This window comes from Myxocyprinus asiaticus, chromosome 11 (assembly GCF_019703515.2).
Source record: "Myxocyprinus asiaticus isolate MX2 ecotype Aquarium Trade chromosome 11, UBuf_Myxa_2, whole genome shotgun sequence".
NCBI classification, from domain to species: domain Eukaryota; kingdom Metazoa; phylum Chordata; class Actinopteri; order Cypriniformes; family Catostomidae; genus Myxocyprinus; species Myxocyprinus asiaticus.
Window position 1 is genome coordinate 50,441,982 of NC_059354.1, and position 20,214 is coordinate 50,462,195.

General features: G+C 37.5%; 2 protein-coding genes across 6 annotated transcripts in view; one reads left to right on the plus strand and one right to left on the minus strand.

Annotated features, from left to right (window-relative positions):
• ofd1 (OFD1 centriole and centriolar satellite protein) overlaps positions 1 to 15,212 on the plus strand; it is a 33,403-nt gene extending 18,191 nt beyond the window's left edge. For both annotated transcript variants that reach the window (XM_051710602.1, XM_051710603.1), the window contains 9 exons: positions 283 to 394; positions 3,984 to 4,532; positions 4,631 to 4,790; positions 7,742 to 7,839; positions 8,011 to 8,085; positions 12,106 to 12,272; positions 14,371 to 14,556; positions 14,855 to 14,925; positions 15,026 to 15,212. In XM_051710602.1, coding sequence (XP_051566562.1) covers positions 283 to 394; positions 3,984 to 4,532; positions 4,631 to 4,790; positions 7,742 to 7,839; positions 8,011 to 8,085; positions 12,106 to 12,272; positions 14,371 to 14,556; positions 14,855 to 14,925; positions 15,026 to 15,071 — 1,464 coding nt within the window. In that variant the 3' untranslated portion in view covers positions 15,072 to 15,212. The remainder of the gene's footprint in view (positions 1 to 282; positions 395 to 3,983; positions 4,533 to 4,630; positions 4,791 to 7,741; positions 7,840 to 8,010; positions 8,086 to 12,105; positions 12,273 to 14,370; positions 14,557 to 14,854; positions 14,926 to 15,025) is intronic.
• An 809-nt stretch (positions 15,213 to 16,021) lies between these two features.
• The window catches only part of LOC127448277 (neuronal membrane glycoprotein M6-b-like), a 60,731-nt gene continuing 56,538 nt past the window's right edge, over positions 16,022 to 20,214 (minus strand). For 2 of the 4 annotated variants that reach the window (XM_051710693.1, XM_051710691.1), the window contains exon 7: positions 16,022 to 19,423. In XM_051710693.1, coding sequence (XP_051566653.1) covers positions 19,277 to 19,423 — 147 coding nt within the window. In that variant the 3' untranslated portion in view covers positions 16,022 to 19,276. The remainder of the gene's footprint in view (positions 19,424 to 20,214) is intronic. The other 2 variants (XR_007898498.1, XM_051710695.1) reach the window with 2 other exon arrangements.

Genomic DNA, 20,214 nt, shown 5'->3' on the forward strand with positions numbered 1-20,214 from the left:
AATGAAAAGTGTTAATGTCATTTCCATCAGCATCATTGAAATGAATTTTCATGACTTGAATAAATCTCCTGTGATGCATGAACACACACTGATGGACATTGTTAGTAGACCAATTAAATCAACTAGTGAGAGTGTGAAACATGTTTATATAAGACTGTCTAGAAGTCCACAGAGTTAAAAGTGCCTGAAGTTGAAGAAACACCCACATATATTTTCCCGTTTAAATGTACAGTATTTAGGATCAGCTCATAGTAAAGCGTGAGTGTTTGTGTCTTTGTGAAGGTTCAGCAGTGTGCGCTGTTGAAAGCTCAGCTCCTGGAGTGTGAGGAACGGACACGCTGGATGACCTCTCACACTGAAGAGATCAAACTACAGCTGAGACAGACACAACAAGGTTCCTTCACACATTGCATGTGGTCTTTTGTGTGTCTATGAATCACTGATGTATAATCATAATTTCCTCCGGTAGATCTGGATTCCTGTTACTCTACGCTTGCCTGATTTGACTGTGTTTGCAAAAACAATAAATCCATTACTGGTTTGTAGTGAAAGTCATTAGCCATGTTACATAATATTTACAACCTAAAATGTTTGGCAGAGGACTCGATGAATCAGACATTTGAATCTTATGAAACCTGTCAAGAACACGTCAAGCTCACATTTCACCCCAAAATCAATAGAAAAAAGAATTTAATTTTTTTTTATAATTATATATATATATATATGTGTGTGTGTGTGTGTGTGTGTGTGTGTGTGTGTGTGTGTATAATATATATATATATATATATATATATATATATATATATATATATGTATACATACACAGTTGTGCTCAAAAGTTTGCATACCCTGGCAGAAATTGTGAAATTTTGGCATTGATTTTGAAAATATGACTGATCATGCAAAAAAATTTTCTTTTATTTAAGGATAGTGATCATATGAAGCCATTTATTATCACATAGTTGTTCGGCTCCTTTTTAAATCATAATGATAACAGAAATCACCCAAATGGCCCTGATCAAAAGTTTACACACCCTTGAATGTTTGGCCTTGTTACAGACACACAAGGTGACACACACAGGTTTCAATGGCAATTAAAGGTTAATTTCCCACACCTGTGGCTTTTTAAATTGCAATTAGTGTCTGTGTATAAATAGTCAATGAGTTTGTTAGCTCTCACGTGGATGCACTGAGCAGGCTAGATACTGAGCCATGGGGAGCAGAAAAGAACTGTCAAAAGACCTGCGTAACAAGGTAATGGAACTTTATAAAGATGGAAAAGGATATAAAAAGATATCCAAAGCCTTGAAAATGCCAGTCAGTACTGTTCAGTCACTTATTAAGAAGTGGAAAATTCAGGGATCTCTTGATACCAAGACAAGTTCAGGTAGACCAAGAAAGATTTCAGCCACAACTGCCAGAAGAATTGTTCAGGATACAAAGAAAAACCCACAGGTAACCTCAGGAGAAATACAGGCTGCTCTGGAAAAAGACGGTGTGGTTGTTTCAAGGAGCACAATACGACGATACTTGAACAAAAATGAGCTGCATGGTTGAGCTGCCAGAAAGAAGCCTTTACTACACCAATGCCACAAAAAAGCCGGTTACAATATGCCCGACAACACCTTGACATGTCTCACAGCTTCTGGCACACTGTAATTTGGAGTGACGAGACCAAAATAGAGTCACAACCATAAGTGCTATGTTTGGAGAGGGGTCAACAAGGCCTATAGTGAAAAGAATACCATCCCCACTGTGAAGCATGGTGGTGGCTCACTGATGTTTTGGGGGGGTGTGAGCTCTAAAGGCACGGGGAATCTTGTGAACATTGATGGCAAGATGAATGCAGCATGTTATCAGAAAATACTGCCAGACAATTTGCATTCTTCTGCACGAAAGCTGCGTATGGGACGCTCTTGGACGCTCTTGGACTTTCCAGCATGACAATGACCCTAAGCACAAGGCCAAGTTGACCCTCCAGTGGTCACAGCAGAAAAAGGTGAAGGTTCTGGAGTGGCCATCACAGTCTCCTGACCTTAATATCATCGAGCCACTCTGGGGAGATCTCAAACGTGCGGTTCATGCAAGACGACCAAAGACTTTGCATGACCTGGAGGCATTTTGCCAAGACGAATGGGCAGCTATACCACCTGCAAGAATTTGGGTCCTCATAGACAACTATTACAAAAGACTGCACGCTGTCATTGATGCTAAAGGGGGCAATACACAGTATTAAGATCTAAGGGTATGCAGACTTTTGAACAGGGGTCATTTCATTTTTTTTCTTTCTTGCCATGTTTTGTTTTATGATTGAGTCATTCTGTTATAACCTACAGTTGAATATGAATCCCATAAGAAATAAAAGAAATGTGTTTTGCCTGCTCACTCATGTTTTCTTTAAAAATGGTACATATATTACCAATTCTCCAAGGGTATGCAAACTTTTGAGCACAACCGTATATATATAATATAATGTATATGTATATGTATAATACTATCATTTTTATTATTATTATTATATTGATTTATTTTTCTTTACACATTCCAACTACAAGAATGAGAAGAAAAAAAAAAAAACAATCAATCCAAAAAATCTTAATGATCATAAAAATAGGCTTTATTTTCTTAATGCAAAATATACCTTTTTTTTTTTTCTTGTGATGTTTAGTATGAAATATGACCTGAACTGGGGCTGGATTCACGGAATGTTCTCAAGAAAATTCTTCTTAACTACCATTTTTCTTCTTCATTTCGAACTTAAAAAGTTAAGAGTATTTTGTATTCATGAAGAAATGTCTTATCTTTTTTTTTTGCTTAACATTATTCTTAAGAAAAAACTTAAGAAGCATTCAAATTCTCAATTTTTTTTCTTAAAAATCTTCATAAATAACATCTTAAAGTTAGGATAACCTTCAAATGTGACATAAGAAGTTATAATGGGCTGTTTACATAGAAATGTGATTTTAGATCAAAGCACGTTTTTGACTGTTTTATGTTTTATTTATTTTCAGCTTGTAAACCATGTAAATGTCATCACCAAATTCAAACGATAAATGTTGTTTTGAAGCTTCGTAATGTGGTGACCAATCATACTTATTCACAGCGTGAAACGTACAGCACAACCAGCGTAGTCCTATTCCCGAACAAATGACTCTTATGAGCCGGTTCTTTTGAATCTACCACGTGAAACTTACAGCGTGACCAGCGTAGTCCGATTCCCGAACAAATGACTCTTATGAGCCGGTTCTTTTGAATCTACCACGTGAAACTTACAGCGTGACCAGCGTAGTCCGATTCCCGAACAAATGACTCTTATGAGCCGGAAATTTGAATATACAGTGTGAAACATACAGCACTTTTTACCAAATGAATTACCTTTTATCAGCTGGTTCATTTTGGTGAATCAAAAACTTTGAATCGCAAATCATTTATTTCATCATGTCTGACTTGAAATGAAGAATTCAGAATGAATACTGGATGGTTATTGATAAACAGTGAGTAGTTAAAGATACACACAATGAGTTTTGCTGTAAATATTGGTATTTTATAAAACTGAATGAATGAATGAAATACCATCATTGAAAAGTTTGTGTAAAAACACATCTGTTCTGTTAAAATCAAAATGATCTTATTAGGCTTCTGAGGACAGTAAATGCAATGAGAACTGCATTATCTTATTTCCAAATGATTCTTTCTCAAAAGTATTAAAAGAATCATTAATTACGTTATGGAGCCATTGCAGAGGCAGAATCATTAAGAAGAATCAGAATCGTTAAGTTCATTACAATTTCCATCCGTATTCTTGACCGGTTTCATGAGATTCCGTCATTAAGCGTGAATATTTAGACTAGTTTGCATGCTAGACACTTTCAAAATGTATGTATTTGTGTCTTTCTGTTGTAGTGTTGGGGGCGTTTGGTGTTTATTTCTCAACTCTTCTTTTGTTTCTCTGTTTGTTGTGTTGTTCTGTGATTGGAGCACAGCTCTGGAGAATGAGATCCTTCGAAATCCCAAACCTTCCCTCATAGACCGTTCGCTTCTCACTTTGAGCGCTGACAAACTGCTTCCTCCTGATGTTTACATAGACAGTGCTGTTCTCATGAAGGCCAGGCCTTTTGACGGTGATTTATGTGAAGCAGGAGTGGCTCTCAGTGTCCTGCGGCAGCCGTGGTCTCGCGGTGAAACCCAAGAGCATGACTCTGAGCTGGTGTCTGGAGCGCTGGCTCGGATTCGAGAGCTGGAAAAGGAAGCGGAAAGACTTGAGGAGGCGTACAGGAGCCACCAGCGGAGAGCAGTTCAAGATCTCACGCATCCTCGAACGACAACCCCATACATCAGACCGACAGCTGCCACGGCACACAGAGTGACGTTTGTTGCAGCGGGACGCGAACAGACAGTGGATGAACTCGGTAGAAGTGCTTCACCGAGAGATCGGACTCCTCCACCGAGACGTTTGTCTTCCACACCCGTCTCCATCTCCAAGAGCAAACGCAGAACGGATGCTGATGAGAGCGGCCCCTCGTTCACTCAAGGTAACTGTGTGATTAAAGGGATTAAATGTTCTGGTGATTTAATGTTTCAAAATACACAAAAGAAATAAGCGAGGTGTATTATTTTGTGTTCTGTTCAGATGGGCTGAGGATGACCTCTGACACTGATAGGCCATCAGTGCTGTTTGCTGATGTGAGCACAGAGCGGCAGATCTCACCAATCACCGCTGGAGATTCGATCGCACACATCAGTCCACTATACAGCCCAAGAATGAAGAGTACAACACGAGACCATAGCAGGTACACAAGCTAGAGTTGTGCCATGTTGCTAAAGAAATTCATATCTTCATATATTTTTCAGTCCTTTCATAATATTCTGTATGCATCTCGATATTTATGTATTTGCTCTGAAAAGAGTGAACCATTATTTCAATCAAATCAAAATGTTTAACGCAAGAAGTAAAATGCTTAAAGATAATCACACTGTTTTTCACTATATGAACACTACGCATCAATATGAAAATTGAAACCCTTGATCTGGTGAAAATATACAGTGTGAGCTATAAGATTTTGGTCAATGTAATGCATTGTAATGGAGCCATGTCTCTGTCACGGTTTATGGACTAATGCATGATTATTAATACGGGATTTAGTACAAAAGCACATATGAAGCATTTACAGTTGAAGTCAGAAGTTTACTTACACTTAGGTTGAAGTCATTAAAACTCCAACATTTGTTTACAGACAGATTGTTTCATTTTTAATTGACTATATCACAATTCCAGTAGGTCAGAAGTTTACATACACTAAGTTAACTGTGCCTTTAAGTAGCTTGGAAAATTCCAGAAAATGATGACAAGCCTTTAGACAGTTAGACAATTATCTTCTGATAGGAGGTGTACTGAATTGGAGGTGTACCTGTGGATGTATTTTAAGGCCTACCTTCAAACTCAGTGCCTCTTTGCTTGACATCATGGGAAAATCAAAAGAAATCAGCCAAGACCTCAGAAAAACATTGTGGACCTCCACAAGTCTGGTTCATCCTTGGGAGCAATTTCTAAACACCTGAAGGTACCACGTTCATCTGTACAAACAATAGTACGCAAGTATAAACACCATGGGACCACACAGCCATCATACCACTCAGGAAGGAGACGTATTCTGTCTCTTAGAGATGAACGTAGTTTGGTGCGAAAAGTGCAAATCAATCCCAGAACAACAGCAAAGGAGCTTGTGAACATGCTGGAGGAAACAGGTAGACAAGTATCTATATCCACAGTAAAACGAGTCCTATATTGACATAACCTGAAAGGCTGCTCAGCAAGGAAGAAGCCACTGCTCCAAAACCGCCATAAAAAATCCAGACTACAGTTTGCAAGTGCACATGGGGACAAAGATCTTACTTTTTGAGAAATGTCCTCTGGTCTGATGAAACAAAAATTGAACTGTTTGGCTATAATGACCATCGATATGTTTGAAGGAAAAAGGGTGAGGCTTGCAAGCTGAAGAACACCATCCCAACCGTGAAGCATGGGGGTGGCAGCATCATGTTGTGGGGGTGCTTTGCTGCAGGAGGGACTGGTGCACTTCACAAAATAGATGGCATCATGAAGAAGGAAAATTATGTGGATATATTGAAGCAACATCTCAAGACATCAGCCAGGAAGTTCAAGCTCTGTCGCAAATGGGTCTTCCAAATGGACAATGACCCCAAGCATACCTCCAAAGTTGTGTCAAAATGTCTTAAGGACAACAAAGTCAAGGTATTGGAGTGGCCATCACAAAGCCCTGACCTCAATCTGATAGAAAATTTGAAGGCAGAAGTGAAAAAGAGTGTGCGAGCAAGGAAGCCTACAAACCTGACTCAGTTACACCAGTTCTGTCTGGAGGAATGGGCCAAAATTCCAGCAACTTATTGTGAGAAGCTTGTGGAAGGCTACCCAAAACATTTGACCCAAGTTAAACAATTTAAAGGCAATGCTACCAAATACTAACAAAGTGTATGTAAACTTCTGACCCACTGGGAATGTGATGAAAGAAATAAAAGCTGAAATAAATCATTCTCTCTACTATTATTCTGACATTTCACATTCTTAAAATAAAGTAGTGATCCTAACTGACCTAACACAGGAAATGTTTTCTACGATTAAATGTCAGGAATTGTGAAAAACTGAGTTTAAATGTATTTGGCTGAGGTGTATGTAAACTGACTTTAACTGTGTGTGTGTGTGTGTGTGTGTGTGTGTGTGTGTGTGTGTGTGTGTATATATATATATATGTTACCAAGACATTTTATAACACAAAAAATACCAAACAAGGACTTTTTTTTTTTTTTTGTTTTTTTTGGTGATGATTTAAATTTTTAATTCAAAGGCTTATTTGCATCAGTTCACATGAAATTAAAACATCTGTCTTAATCAGCCTGATCTCATGGAAATTACGTGCCTCATTACATGTTTAGCCGCAGTTTCCCAGTGAAATGTCCAGCGGGGGACGCCAAAAACGAGTGAAACGGTGTCATAATCAAAGTTTTTAATGTGAATGTTTGGAGGTTTTAATGAGTTAAACGTACCTCCCTAATCTGAAACATTAACCTATCCCTAACCAATAGTGTCCGAAAACAAAATGTGTCATGTAAATCTGAAACCGCGGTCGTCCGAGTCCAAAGTCAAACACTCTATCAGGTGAGCTACTGCGCAAGCTAATCATGCTGGAATAAGTGTGTAAATTTATGAGTCTGTAATACAAATATTAAAAAGTGTTGTTTTTCAAATGATGCATTAGAGTAAAAGTGTTTTGATATCATAACATAACAGTGTGTAATAGAGCAAAAAATAAGTGTTTATAAAGTCATAATCAGCCATTGTACTCGTGATTTGTGTGAAAGTGAATAAAACGCACAGTTGTTGTAGCGCCTCTAGTGTTCATTTCACCAGTGAAACTGCGACGAAACGTAGAATTCGGCACATTAAAGTCATTAGTTTCAATGCACTTGTACCTGCGAGTCACAAGTACTTTAGGAAACAAAGAAGCGCTTTAAAATCATTGACAGACTCTCAGTGCTACTTAGTTTTTATACTGGCAGCAAAATCGTCACAAATAGATCTTGAATGTTGCATGTTTGTCTACACAAACTCTTCTATTGATAGTTGATAAACTGGAGAACATTCAGTCTTTCTCTTTCGTGCAACTGACATCACAATCACAAGTCATCATGTGTGTCATGTGAATTCTGTGTTTTGATTGGACAGTCCACCAAAACTACAGGAGGTGATCTCGAGTTCATCTCAAGAGTCGTCCCCTCAGCCAGAGAAGATCACCCTACATGACCTCACTGACCCTGGAACACGTATGACCTCTCTATTGTAATGTGGATTGAGTTCAGATTTCAGTCAGTTCTTGGCATGTCATTAGTGGTGCACTGATGAGCACATTTGAGACTGATATGATAACTGGCATTTTAACACTGTGATTGACTGACGTCAAGTGAGCAGGAGTGTGTGTGTGTGTGTGTGTTCAGTTGTGTCTGCAGATCAGGAGTGTATCTTACAGAAACTTGAGGACTCTCACACGGAGCGCTGCCGAGAAGAGAAGGGTGATTATAGCTGTTTGTCTCTCTTCCTATTTCCTCACTCACCCTTTTTATTCTTGTCTTCTGTCTTGCACTATTTCTCTGTTTTTGCACACTATCTAGGGCAGGGGTTTTCAACTTTTTGACACTGAGGACCCCCAAATTTAACAATCCTCTGTGTGAGAAAACTCGTACAAGATATTATAACTTCTTATGACTTCTTGTATGCAAAATAAAAAAATTGGCTTTTTATTGTCATTGTACTAAAGCCAAAAGAAATAATAAAAAAATATCTGGAAAATATTTATCTTTTTATTTAATATAAATAAAAGGTAAATATTTTATTTAAATATTTATTTTAAAATATTTAAAATATTTTCTGATTTAGTTGAGTATTTTAGAGTAATTTTAGACTTAAAAACCCCAAAGAGAAACCTTTTTTTAATTCAATTTAATTCAAAATAATTATACAAAAAAAAAAAAATATATATATATATATATATATACACTATATTGCCAAAAGTATTCGCTCATCTGCCTTTAGACGCATATGAACTTAAGTGACATCCCATTCTTAATCCATAGGATTTAACATGACGTCGGCCCACCCTTTGCAGCTATAACAACTTCAACTCTTCTGGGAAGGCTTTCCACAAGGTTTAGGAGTGTGTTTATGGGAATTTTTGACCATTCTTCCAGAAGCGCATTTGTGAGGTCAGACACTGATGCTGGACGAGAAGGCCTGGCTCGCAGTCTTTGCTCTAATTCATCCCAAAGGTGCTCTATCGGGTTGAGGTCAGGACTCTGTGCAGGCCAGTCAAGTTCTTCCACACCAAACTCGCTCATCCATGTCTTTATGGACCTTGCTTTGTGCACTGGTGCGCAGTCATGTTGGAACAGGAAGGGGCCATCCCCAAACTGTTCCCACAAAGTTGGGAGCATGGAATTGTCCAAAATCTCTTGGTATGCTGAAGCATTCAGAGTTCCTTTCACTGGAACTAAGGGGCCAAGCCCAGCTCCTGAAAAACAACCCCACACCATAATCCCCCCTCCAGCAAACTTCACAGTTGGCACAATGCAGTCAGACAAGTACCGTTCTCCTGGCAACCGCCAAACCCAGACTCGTCCATCAGATTGCCAGATAGAGAAGCGTGATTCGTCACTACAGAGAACGCGTCTCCACTGCTCTAGAGTCCAGTGGCGGCGTGCTTTACACCACTGCATCTGACGCTTTGCATTGCACTTGGTGATGTATGGCTTGGATGCAGCTGCTCGGCCATGGAAACCCATTCCATGAAGCTCTCTATGCACTGTTCTTGAGCTAATCTGACGGCCACATGAACTTTGGAGGTCTGTAGTGATTGACTCTGCAGAAAGTTGGCGACCTCTGCGCACTATGCGCCTCAGCATCTGCTGACCCCGCTCTGTCATTTTACGTGGCCTACCACTTCGTGGCTGAGTTGCTGTCATTCCCAATCGCTTCCACTTTGTTATAATACCACTGACAGTTGACTGTGGAATATTTAGTATCAAGGAAATTTCACAACTGGACTTGTTGCACAGGTGGCATCCTATCACAGTACCACGCTGGAATTCACTGAGCTCCTGAGAGCGGCCCATTCTTTCACAAATGTTTGTAGAAGCAGTCTGCATGCCTAGGTGCTTCATTTTATACACCTGTGGCCATGGAAGTGATTGGAACACCTGAATTCAATTATTTGGTTGGGTGAGCGAATACTTTTGGCAATATAGTGTATATACAGGTGCATCTCAATAAATTAGAATGTCGTGCAAAAGTTCATTTATTTCAGTAATTAAACTCAAATTGTGAAACTCGTGTATTAAATAAATTCAATGCACACAGACTGAAGTAGTTTAAGTCTTTGGTTCTTTTAATTGTGATGATTTTGGCTCACATTTAACAAAAACCCACCAATTCACTATCTCAACAAATTAGAATATAGTGACATGCCAATCAGCTAATCAACTCAAAACACCTGCAAAGGTTTCCTGAGCCTTCAAAATGGTCTCTCAGCTTGGTTCACTAGGCTACACAATCATGGGGAAGACTGCTGATCTGACAGTTGTCCAGAAGACAATCATTGACACCCTTCACAAGGAGGGTAAGCCACAAACATTCATTGCCAAAGAAGCTGGCTGTTCACAGAGTGCTGTATCCAAGCATGTTAACAGAAAGTTGAGTGGAAGGAAAAAGTGTGGAAGAAAAAGATGCACAACCAACCGAGAGAACCGCAGCCTTATGATTGTCAAGCAAAATCGATTCAAGAATTTGGGTGAACTTCACAAGGAATGGACTGAGGCTGGGGTCAAGGCATCAAGAGCCACCACACACAGACATGTCAAGGAATTTGGCTACAGTTGTCGTATTCCTCTTGTTAAGCCACTCCTGAACCACAGACAACGTCAGAGTCGTCTTACCTGGGCTAAGGAGAAGAAGAACTGGACTGTTGCCCAGTGGTCCAAAGTCCTCTTTTCAGATGAGAGCAAGTTTTGTATTTCATTTGGAAACCAAGGTCCTAGAGTCTGGAGGAAGGGTGGAGAAGCTCATAGCCCAAGTTGCTTGAAGTCCAGTGTTAAGTTTCCACAGTCTGTGATGATTTGGGGTGCAATGTCATCTGCTGGTGTTGGTCCATTGTGTTTTTTGAAAACCAAAGTCACTGCACCCGTTTACCAAGAAATTTTGGAGCACTTCATGCTTCCTTCTGCTGACCAGCTTTTTAAAGATGCTGATTTCATTTTCCAGCAGGATTTGGCACCTGCCCACACTGCCAAAAGCACCAAAAGTTGGTTAAATGACCATGGTGTTGGTGTGCTTGACTGGCCAGCAAACTCACCAGACCTGAACCCCATAGAGAATCTATGGGGTATTGTCAAGAGGAAAATGAGAAACAAGAGACCAAAAAATGCAGATGAGCTGAAGGCCACTGTCAAAGAAACCTGGGCTTCCATACCACCTCAGCAGTGCCACAAACTGATCACCTCCATGCCACGCCGAATTGAGGCAGTAATTAAAGCAAAAGGAGCCCCTACCAAGTATTGAGTACATATACAGTAAATGAACATACTTTCCAGAAGGCCAACAATTCACTAAAAATGTTTTTTTTATTGGTCTTATGATGTATTCTAATTTTTTGAGATAGTGAATTGGTGGGTTTTTGTTAAATGTGAGCCAAAATCATCACAATTAAAAGAACCAAAGACTTAAACTACTTCAGTCTGTGTGCATTGAATTTATTTAATACACGAGTTTCACAATTTGAGTTGAATTACTGAAATAAATTAACTTTTCCACGACATTCTAATTCATTGAGATGCACCTGTGTGTATATATATATATATATATATATATATATATATATATATATATATATATATATATATATATATATATATATATATATAAATTTTTTTAATTTATTTTTTATATTTATATTTATTGTGAAAAGCACTATATAAATAGATTTGTAAAAGTATGCAATAAAACAATCATTATTGTTTCAAAGTAAGAGTAGAAGAGTAAATTACAACCCTTATTTCTTATAAATTATTTTTTTCCCCCATAATAAATGAAATGAAATGGCGATTTTTATTTTTTTTATTATTTACGATGGCTTTCAACATAATAAAATAATCATGATTTATTGAATGATTTCAGCATTAAATGGTAATAATATCAGCATTTTACACTTGTTTGTTTTCCTGGGGACGCAAGGATTACGATATACTAATATTATAATAATTCTAATTATTATAATTTACTGCTGTACTATTAATGATTATTATAATAATACTTAAATATATATACAGTATATAAGTATTGAATTATATATATATAGTGAATATATAGACATTGAAAAGCACCAAAATGCAGTTTCCTGAATTTCCACCCTTATATTTTTCTATATCAGGATATTATTTAATGTTTCTTTGCTCTTTATTAGCAGTATTCTTGTGCTGAGAAAGTTAGTGAAGTCTAGAGTTTCTGTGCTTCAGTACTAATGTGTGCCGATGTGATATTATCAGATGTTCAGCCATCATCATCAGCCGTTATGGTACAGAAGGACATGCATGAAGAGGAGGAGGAGAGATGGCAGGAGGAGAGGAGGACGAGAGAGGAGAGGAGACAGAGAGAGAGAGAGGAGGCGCAGGAGAGAGAGCAGCGAGAGCTGCAGAGACTCCAACAGGAGCTGGTGAGATCAATACACACAGATACGTGATCTTACCTGGAGTGATGAGCGTTTATTTAGAATATCGTCAGTCGGCTGAAAAATATCGAGAAATAATTTTTGTAGCCATATCACCCAGCCCTAGTTGCTAGCATGTTGCACAAAGTCAAACCAAACTTTTACTCTCAACTCAGTGCTAAACGGGCTCATGGCCTCATGTTTTTCTAATGCTTTTAGAGCAGTTCACATTCATTGTGAAAGAAAAGTACTGCAGGTTCAAGCATTCATGCAATTCCAAACAAGTTACAAGTTATACAAATCTACAAACGTGACACAGTACAACAGAAAAAAAAAGATGACAGAGTTTTACCTAATGCGGAACATTGTAAACTGTCAAAAATAAAATCTCCAGGTAAAGGTGAAGTATATAGGACAGAAATATATTACTTCAGTATAAAACAAATCTAATCATCAAAATAATTCAGTATTATGTTATAATAATACAATTGACTGGGTCTTTAGTAATATGCAATATTCAGCTGGGTTCCAACAAATAAGTGGATTGTTTAGCACACCTTGTTTATTCACAAAAATATTTTAGTAGAATATATGATGGTAAATAATGGTTTTTATTAAGCTACTATGTATCATTGTATTAAAAATATTACTATAAATCTAAAAGAGCATATAAATGAAAATGTCATTTTCCCTTGTGTTCATTTAGTGAAAAACTGTGGCAAACATTCCTTTATTATTATTAAATACTTAGATTTTTATTCATTGCCTTTAAAATATTGAATCTACTTGGCTACAGAGGCTGTTTGGATAAAATGATGGTTCATCTGATTAAAAAAATCCCTTTTGAGCCATTTTAGAGCAAATACATAATTATCAAGATATAAATTGAATATCAGTTGGCTGAATTTTTTTTTTTAATTTTTTGTAGCCATATCGCACAGCCCTAGTTGTTAGCAAGTTTTAGCATGTTGTTAAGAATTGTTAGCAAGTTTTAGCTTGTTTTTAATCATTGCTAGCATGTTTTAGCATGTTGTTAAGCATTTCTAGCATGTTTTAGCATGTTGCTAAGCATTGCTAACATGTTTTAGCATGTTGCTAAGCATTTCTAGCATGTTTTAGCATGTTTTCAATCATTGCTAGCACGTTTTAGCATGCTGCTAAGCATTGCTAGCACGTTTTAGCATGCTGCTAAGCATTGCTAGCACGTTTTAGCATGCTGCTAAGCATTGCTAGCATTTTTAACATGTTGCTAAGCAATGCTAGCATGTTTTAGCATGTTGCTAAGCAATGCTAGCACGTTTTAGCATGTTGCTAAGCATTGCTAGCACGTTTTAGCTTGTTGCTAAGCATTGCTAGCACGTTTTAGCTTGTTGCTAAGCATTGCTAGCACGTTTTAGCTTGTTGCTAAGCATTGATGTTTAGCATGTTGCTAAGCATTGCTAGCATGTTTAGCATGTTGCTAAGCAATGCTAGCAAGTTTTAGCATGTTGCTTAAGCAATGCTAGCAAGTTTTAGCATGTTGCTTAAGCAATGCTAGCATGTTGCACACTGAATGAGTCAAACCAAACTTTTACTCTCATCACAGTGCTAAACTTCTCTACTCAATCACTGCTGATTGAAATCTGAAAGTTTTCCAGACAGTGGCGAATCACAGACATTTGAATCACAATGGGCAAAATTTGGTTGCAAATGCGAGTGATTTCCTCTCATCGTTGTAGAGGGTTGCACAGAGTAAAAGAATCTTTGGATTTAAGAATCGATATCGAGATTTTTAATTTACAGCGCGAACAATGTAGTCTGATTCTCGAACAAAGGACTTTTATGAGCTGATCCTTTTAATTGAATCACAACACTTATGACTCACTCACTGCAGCACAAGTCATGCTTTCGTCATGTGCGACTCGAAAGGAACCAAGAACTGTTAAGTAAAAAAAAAAAAAAAAAAGTTTATTTTCCAAATTATTTATTTTTCAAAAGAATCATTAAAAGGAATCAGAATCGGAACCTTATGATTCCCATCCCATAGCCCAAAGCTTGAGTACCTGTATTAAGTACTCAACTAAACGAGGCTTTATTTAAGCGTTGATTTCTAATGTTGTTCCAGGAAGCTCAATATGAGGAACAAGCAAAAGAGGAGAGAGGGAAAACAGAGGGTCATGTGACACCAACGGCATCACCGATTGGAGGAGGAACTGATGAGGATAAAGCTGAAGAGGTTTCAGGTGGAGCTGATGTGACCAATCCACTTCAGAAATACATGATGATGCTGATGCAGGAAAAACAGGAGCAGGTACATGAGAACATGTTCACGTCAGAAGATAAGATAGAAGATATGACATTTATATTTTGCAGAAAGTAATTGAATCCTGTTTTAGGACCATTAACACTTTGAACATTAAGCATGTCCCCCGTTAACATGATACTACTTTATTGCTTCATTTTTTTCTTTCTTTTGGGGTTTGAATGTAACCTAGACGTGTTCTTGGCAGGTTTCATGAGATTCACACACAGTCATATATCTTCTCAATATATTTATTCTTAAACACATTTGTTCTGTAATTGTTAGTTATTATGCTGTGAATTTTCAGAGCCCAAATAAAGAGGCGTCACAAGAGCAAAGCGCTCAAGATTTTCTGCTGTCTGACAACAAGGACGACAGGTCAGTTGTGTGTGGTAAACATACGTTTGTACTTGTTGAATAGGAAGTTGAGAAATAATTCTGTTTATTCGGTGTCTTTTACCAACCTTTTGTTCTGCAGCATCGGTGCGCTGTCACATGAAGAACCGGATGATGATTTCTGGTGAAATGCTTCCAAGAGTCGCCTTGCCTTTTTATGTTTGGTGCTTTGTTCCTTTGTTTATATTTATGTTCTGATTCAAACTAAAACCTGTGTGTATTTCTGTTTTTATTTAAAGGTTCTCATGAATAAATTTGATAAGAATGTTTAGCTGGTTGAATTGTGAATGTTTAAGACTTGTTCAGTTACATCTGCGCTCTGATGACTCGCTCTCACGGGGTTTCTACGCTCATTAAAAAAAAACAAGAAATATCAGAGATTTTTTTAATTGATTTTCAGACATGAAAAAGATTGCATTTTGCAGGGGGCCTGGGTAGCTCAGTGGTAAAGACGCTGGCTACCACCCCTGGAGTCACGAGTTCGAATCTAGGGCGTGCTGAGTGACTCCAGCCAGGTCTCCTAAGCAACCAAATTGGCCCGGTTGCTAGGGAGGGTAGAGTCACATGGGGTAACCTCCTCGTGGTCGCTATAATGTGGTTCTCGCTCTCGGTGAGGCGTGTGGTGAGTTGTGCGTGGATGCTGCAAAGAACACCGTGAAGCCTCCACACGTGCTATGTCTCCGCGGTAACACGCTCAACAAGTCACGTGATAAGATGCGCAGGTTGACGGTCTCAGATGCGGAGGCAACTGAGATTCGTCCTCCGCCACCAGGATTGAGGCGAGTCACTACGCCACCATGAGGACTTAGAGCGCATTGGGAATAGGGGAGAAAAATACAAATTTTTCTTATGCTCAATTTTCCATCTGCTAGAAAATGCTCCCCACCCCCCACCCAATTAAAAAATGTTCTAACTGCAAACTATTGGAAAAGCCTTCACTGGTCAAACATGTGGGAAACCTGTTTGAAGAGGCAGAAAAATAGCTGAAATCGGAGCAGATCTGTGCTCTTGTTGAAAAGAAAAAGTTCACGTAAAGTCTGTTTACAGATTTAAAAAAAAAAAAAGTCCATGCAGGAAGTATTTTTGTATTCTATTTTATTTTTTTACAAAATGCAATAAGTTGTTTGAAGAACTGAATACATGTACAGTGTAGCTGATCATCATTTTGGGTTTAAACATCAATAACTGGGTCAGTTCCAATTATAAAGTGGTTACTGGTGAATATCATCAGCTTTTAAAGCCTAAAACATGCAGTAACCAGATTATACATGCATAAAAACATTTTGGTCCATTTGTGAAATTCATTGTCTCATAAAGAAGTTGTGAATTTCAGGGGCCTGGGTAGTTCAGTGGTAAAGACGCTGGCTACCGCCCCTGGGGTTCACTAGTTTGAATCCAGGGCGTGCTGAGTGACTCCAACCAGGTCTCCTAAGCAACCAAATTGGCCTGGTTGCTAGGGAGGGTAGAGTCACATGGGGTAACCTCCTCGTGGTCGCTATAATGTGGTTGTCGCTCTCGGTGGGGTGCGTGGTGAGTTGTGCGTGGATGCCGCGGAGAATGGCGTGAAGCCTCCACACGCGCTAGGTCTCCGCGATAACACGCTCAAGTCACGTGATAAGATGCGCAGATTGACGGTCTCAGATGTGGAGGCAACTGAGATTCGTCCTCCGCCACCCGGATTGAGGCGAGTCACTACGCCACCACGAGGACTTAAAAGCACACTGGGAATTGGGCATTCCAAATTGGGAGAAAAGGGAGAAATAGTTATGAATTTCATCACTTTTCATCTTGAGGAAAAAAAAAAGCTTTTTTTTTTCTTTTTTTGTTAATCTTAAAATAAATCCCCTAAAATGAAGGGAAAATAGCAGTATACTATGTTACAAAGGTGGTATCAAATATCATTCATATATGTGAATTAATACAATAGCAATGAATACACAACTCAAACTAAACAAATTCTAATCAAAATATAAAAACAGGAACTACAAAATATTTAAGGGGGGGCAAATGCTGTCTACAATATTGGTCAGTCCAAATGAGCACAGCTGTATTACCACAGTTTTATCCTTCATGAACGTGGCCAAACATTAGGACCCACTTTATATTAGGTGACCTTAACTACTCTGTACTTAACCATTTGATACAATGTACTTATTACATACATACATGTTATTGCATTGTAATTATATTTGTAGTTACACTGTTAACTTTACCCCTAACCGTACTCCTAAACCTACCAAACCTCAACCTCAGTAGCAGCAAATGTGGGCATTTTGCAGAACATGTAGTTACACAGCAAATACATAGTCTTGTATGTATTTAATGTTATTACATAGTAGTTAAGGCCACCTAATATAAAGTGTGACAAAACATTATAATAATAATATTTTCAACCTATTATGAAACAGCATTTTTTTTTTTTTTTGTCAGCATGTTCAATTGCACATTGTGTTACATTTGTTGTGATCCATCATCAAAACAAAAATCATTTAGTTTGTTCACATTCACACTGGTGCAATTTGAACCTGCTGGGAAAGATGAATAATACAAAGAAAAAGTGGAAGAGAAAAAAAACAGTATGCATTACATATTACTGTAGAGTTCAAAACATGCTTCTCATCTCCTGCATAATGTCATATTACACTGAAAAAAAAACAAACAAACATTATATATAATTTTGCATTGTGACATTTCCATACGTTCGGAATCACATACTACTCTTAATATTTTTGCCGTACAAAGATATGACAGAAATGGACTAGTACGGTAGTGAGTGATTCCGCCAATGTCCGAGAGCGCTAGTGAAAATGCTTTTATTCTGCATTCTTTTCTCATTCAATACAAAACACTTCAACAAATATGAACAACAGTTGAGTGAAAAATTTAATATAATTATTTATTTTTTTTTTGAATAACACGCATTTCACATTTTCTTGATGTTTGGGCCTACAAACAGTCCAGAGTCTGAAATATTTGTTCTTTATTTTATAGCATTTTCATTTTTTTTTTTTTTCAAAATCCCAAAACTTTTTGCAGGTTTAAATGGAAATAAATAAATAACTGATTTTCAGTGTGGCCTCAGACTTCAGCAGCCCAATGTAAATTGTACGTTTGTTGATCAAGCATAAAACGATCAGTTTTGCAGTTAAATAGGATTCAGTTATTGGCTTTATGAAAACACATAGTGGTCATTTTGGGTCTCTGTATAGGAACACTCCTATAGCTCAAAAAGCATGCTTTCCAACAATAGAAACCAGCTGTACAATCTAATCAAATTCAGATCATACAATATTCACATTATAATAACCGCAGAATAATTTGCAATCATTTTTCTTTGAAATAATTTGGCAAAAAGGGACAAATGAAGGGGATGCAAAAATAGTGGGTTTTGTTTTCAGAGATCGCTAGCACTCAACATGAAAAATAAATGTGTGCAATAAACTGCATTATTTTCCATTTATGATCAATTAAGGAAAATAACATTTTGGTATGAAGAGAATCAGATTTGCATTTTTCATACTCATTTGAGGGCAGTTTCTTTAATAAACACTCTATTCACTGCAAAAATAATAATATTTGTTTCTTCAGTATTTTCACCTTTAGTAAATATATCAAAACATCCCTAAAACAAGATACATTTACTTGAGAAGCAAAACTGTGCAAGATAAGACATGGTTCCATATAATACATTTTGAATGGAGTTTTTTTTCCCTCTTGTTTTAAGCACAAGATTTAACTAAAAAAAAAAAAAAAACAATTAAAGATATATTATCTTTTGCTTATCAATTAAATGTATCCTGTTAAACCCTCAGAGACCCAAGCATAGAGATTAATAATATATTGTCTTTTTTTCCTCAGCACATTTGTTTTAGGTGACTTTATCCAGCTATGACATATTTTTTTCCCACCAAAAACTGTTCTTTTTTCATCTACTGTTACTTGGAATTTTATTTATGCATTTTAATAAAATAAAAAAAATAGGTACTGTTTAATTGCTGCAAACCAACATTGCAATTCTGCTATGCTGGCTCTCAGAAGGTTAAATATGTTTAGATATTTTCATCTGAAAACACAAAAATACTGATAACGAAACCAGTATTTTTGCCGATTTATTTTGAATAGTGCAAAGCTTTTACCAGCCACCACTGGTTACGAAAGGGAGACAACGGGACAACAAAAATTGTAATAAAACGTATAGAACATAAAATACAAACAGAGTCCCCACAAATAGCATGTTAGTTGACAAAGAAAGCAGTAGATAGTGTGTTAGAGCTGGTTAGTGTGTCGTTGGGCCCCTGCTTTGACCTCCTGACCCCTTTGAAGGACATCCTTACTAGTACGAATTGAGGCATTCTTTGGAGTGTGACTGGATGTCCTGCAGTTCTCGCTCTTCCTTCATTTTAATGTCCTGGTAGGCGTGCAGGTGACTGGCGTCCTTCAGATACGCCCAGTTTGCTGAGAGGATCATGAGGTAATGGATCTGGAAGAGAGAGGTCGAGGCGGAGGGCCGTGAGCATGTTAATGACGCAAAGCCAAACACTAAACTAATATGTGAAGGTATAGGGTGAATTCAGGCAATAAACATTCAACTGAATGTCAAAAAGTCTGGTCCTTGAAAGTACTTGCACTGCAAAACATACAAACAAAAAACAATTGTAGTATTTTAGTCTTATTTTCCAGTAAAAATATCGAAATTTTCTTAAAACAATTTACTTGACATGCAAAATGACATAAGATATTAAGTGTTGTTTTCAGAGAAATCTAACCAAATTTGGTGGAGTTTATGCTTAAAACAAGACAAAAATATCTGCCAATGATGGAAGAAAAATAAACGTTTTTTCCATCTGAATCAAGATTTTTTTCTTACACCATTGGCACATTTTTTCTCGTTATAAGCACAAATGTTACTACATTTTTGTTTTGATGTTTTCACTGGAAAACAACACAAAAAATGTCCAAATGCCACTGCGTTAGACAGCAAAATTCACTTTTCTGGGTCATTTTTGCTCAATGATAAGATGATTTTTAGTGGATGTATGAAGTCGGTTCAGCTCAAATTGTCTTAACTAGCACTGGGTAAAAAAAAAAAGATTTTCCAATTAATCGCAGTCTTCATTTGAACGACTTCAAGCCTATATCTATTGTTTTATTTCAAACCTAACACACTTTTTATGTCAAATGTTGGCTTGTACAGTCCTTCAGACTAAAACTCATTGCTTGCTTTCTAATGCAATGACATTCAGACATTTTTAAGTGTGTCTTAAGTCTCCA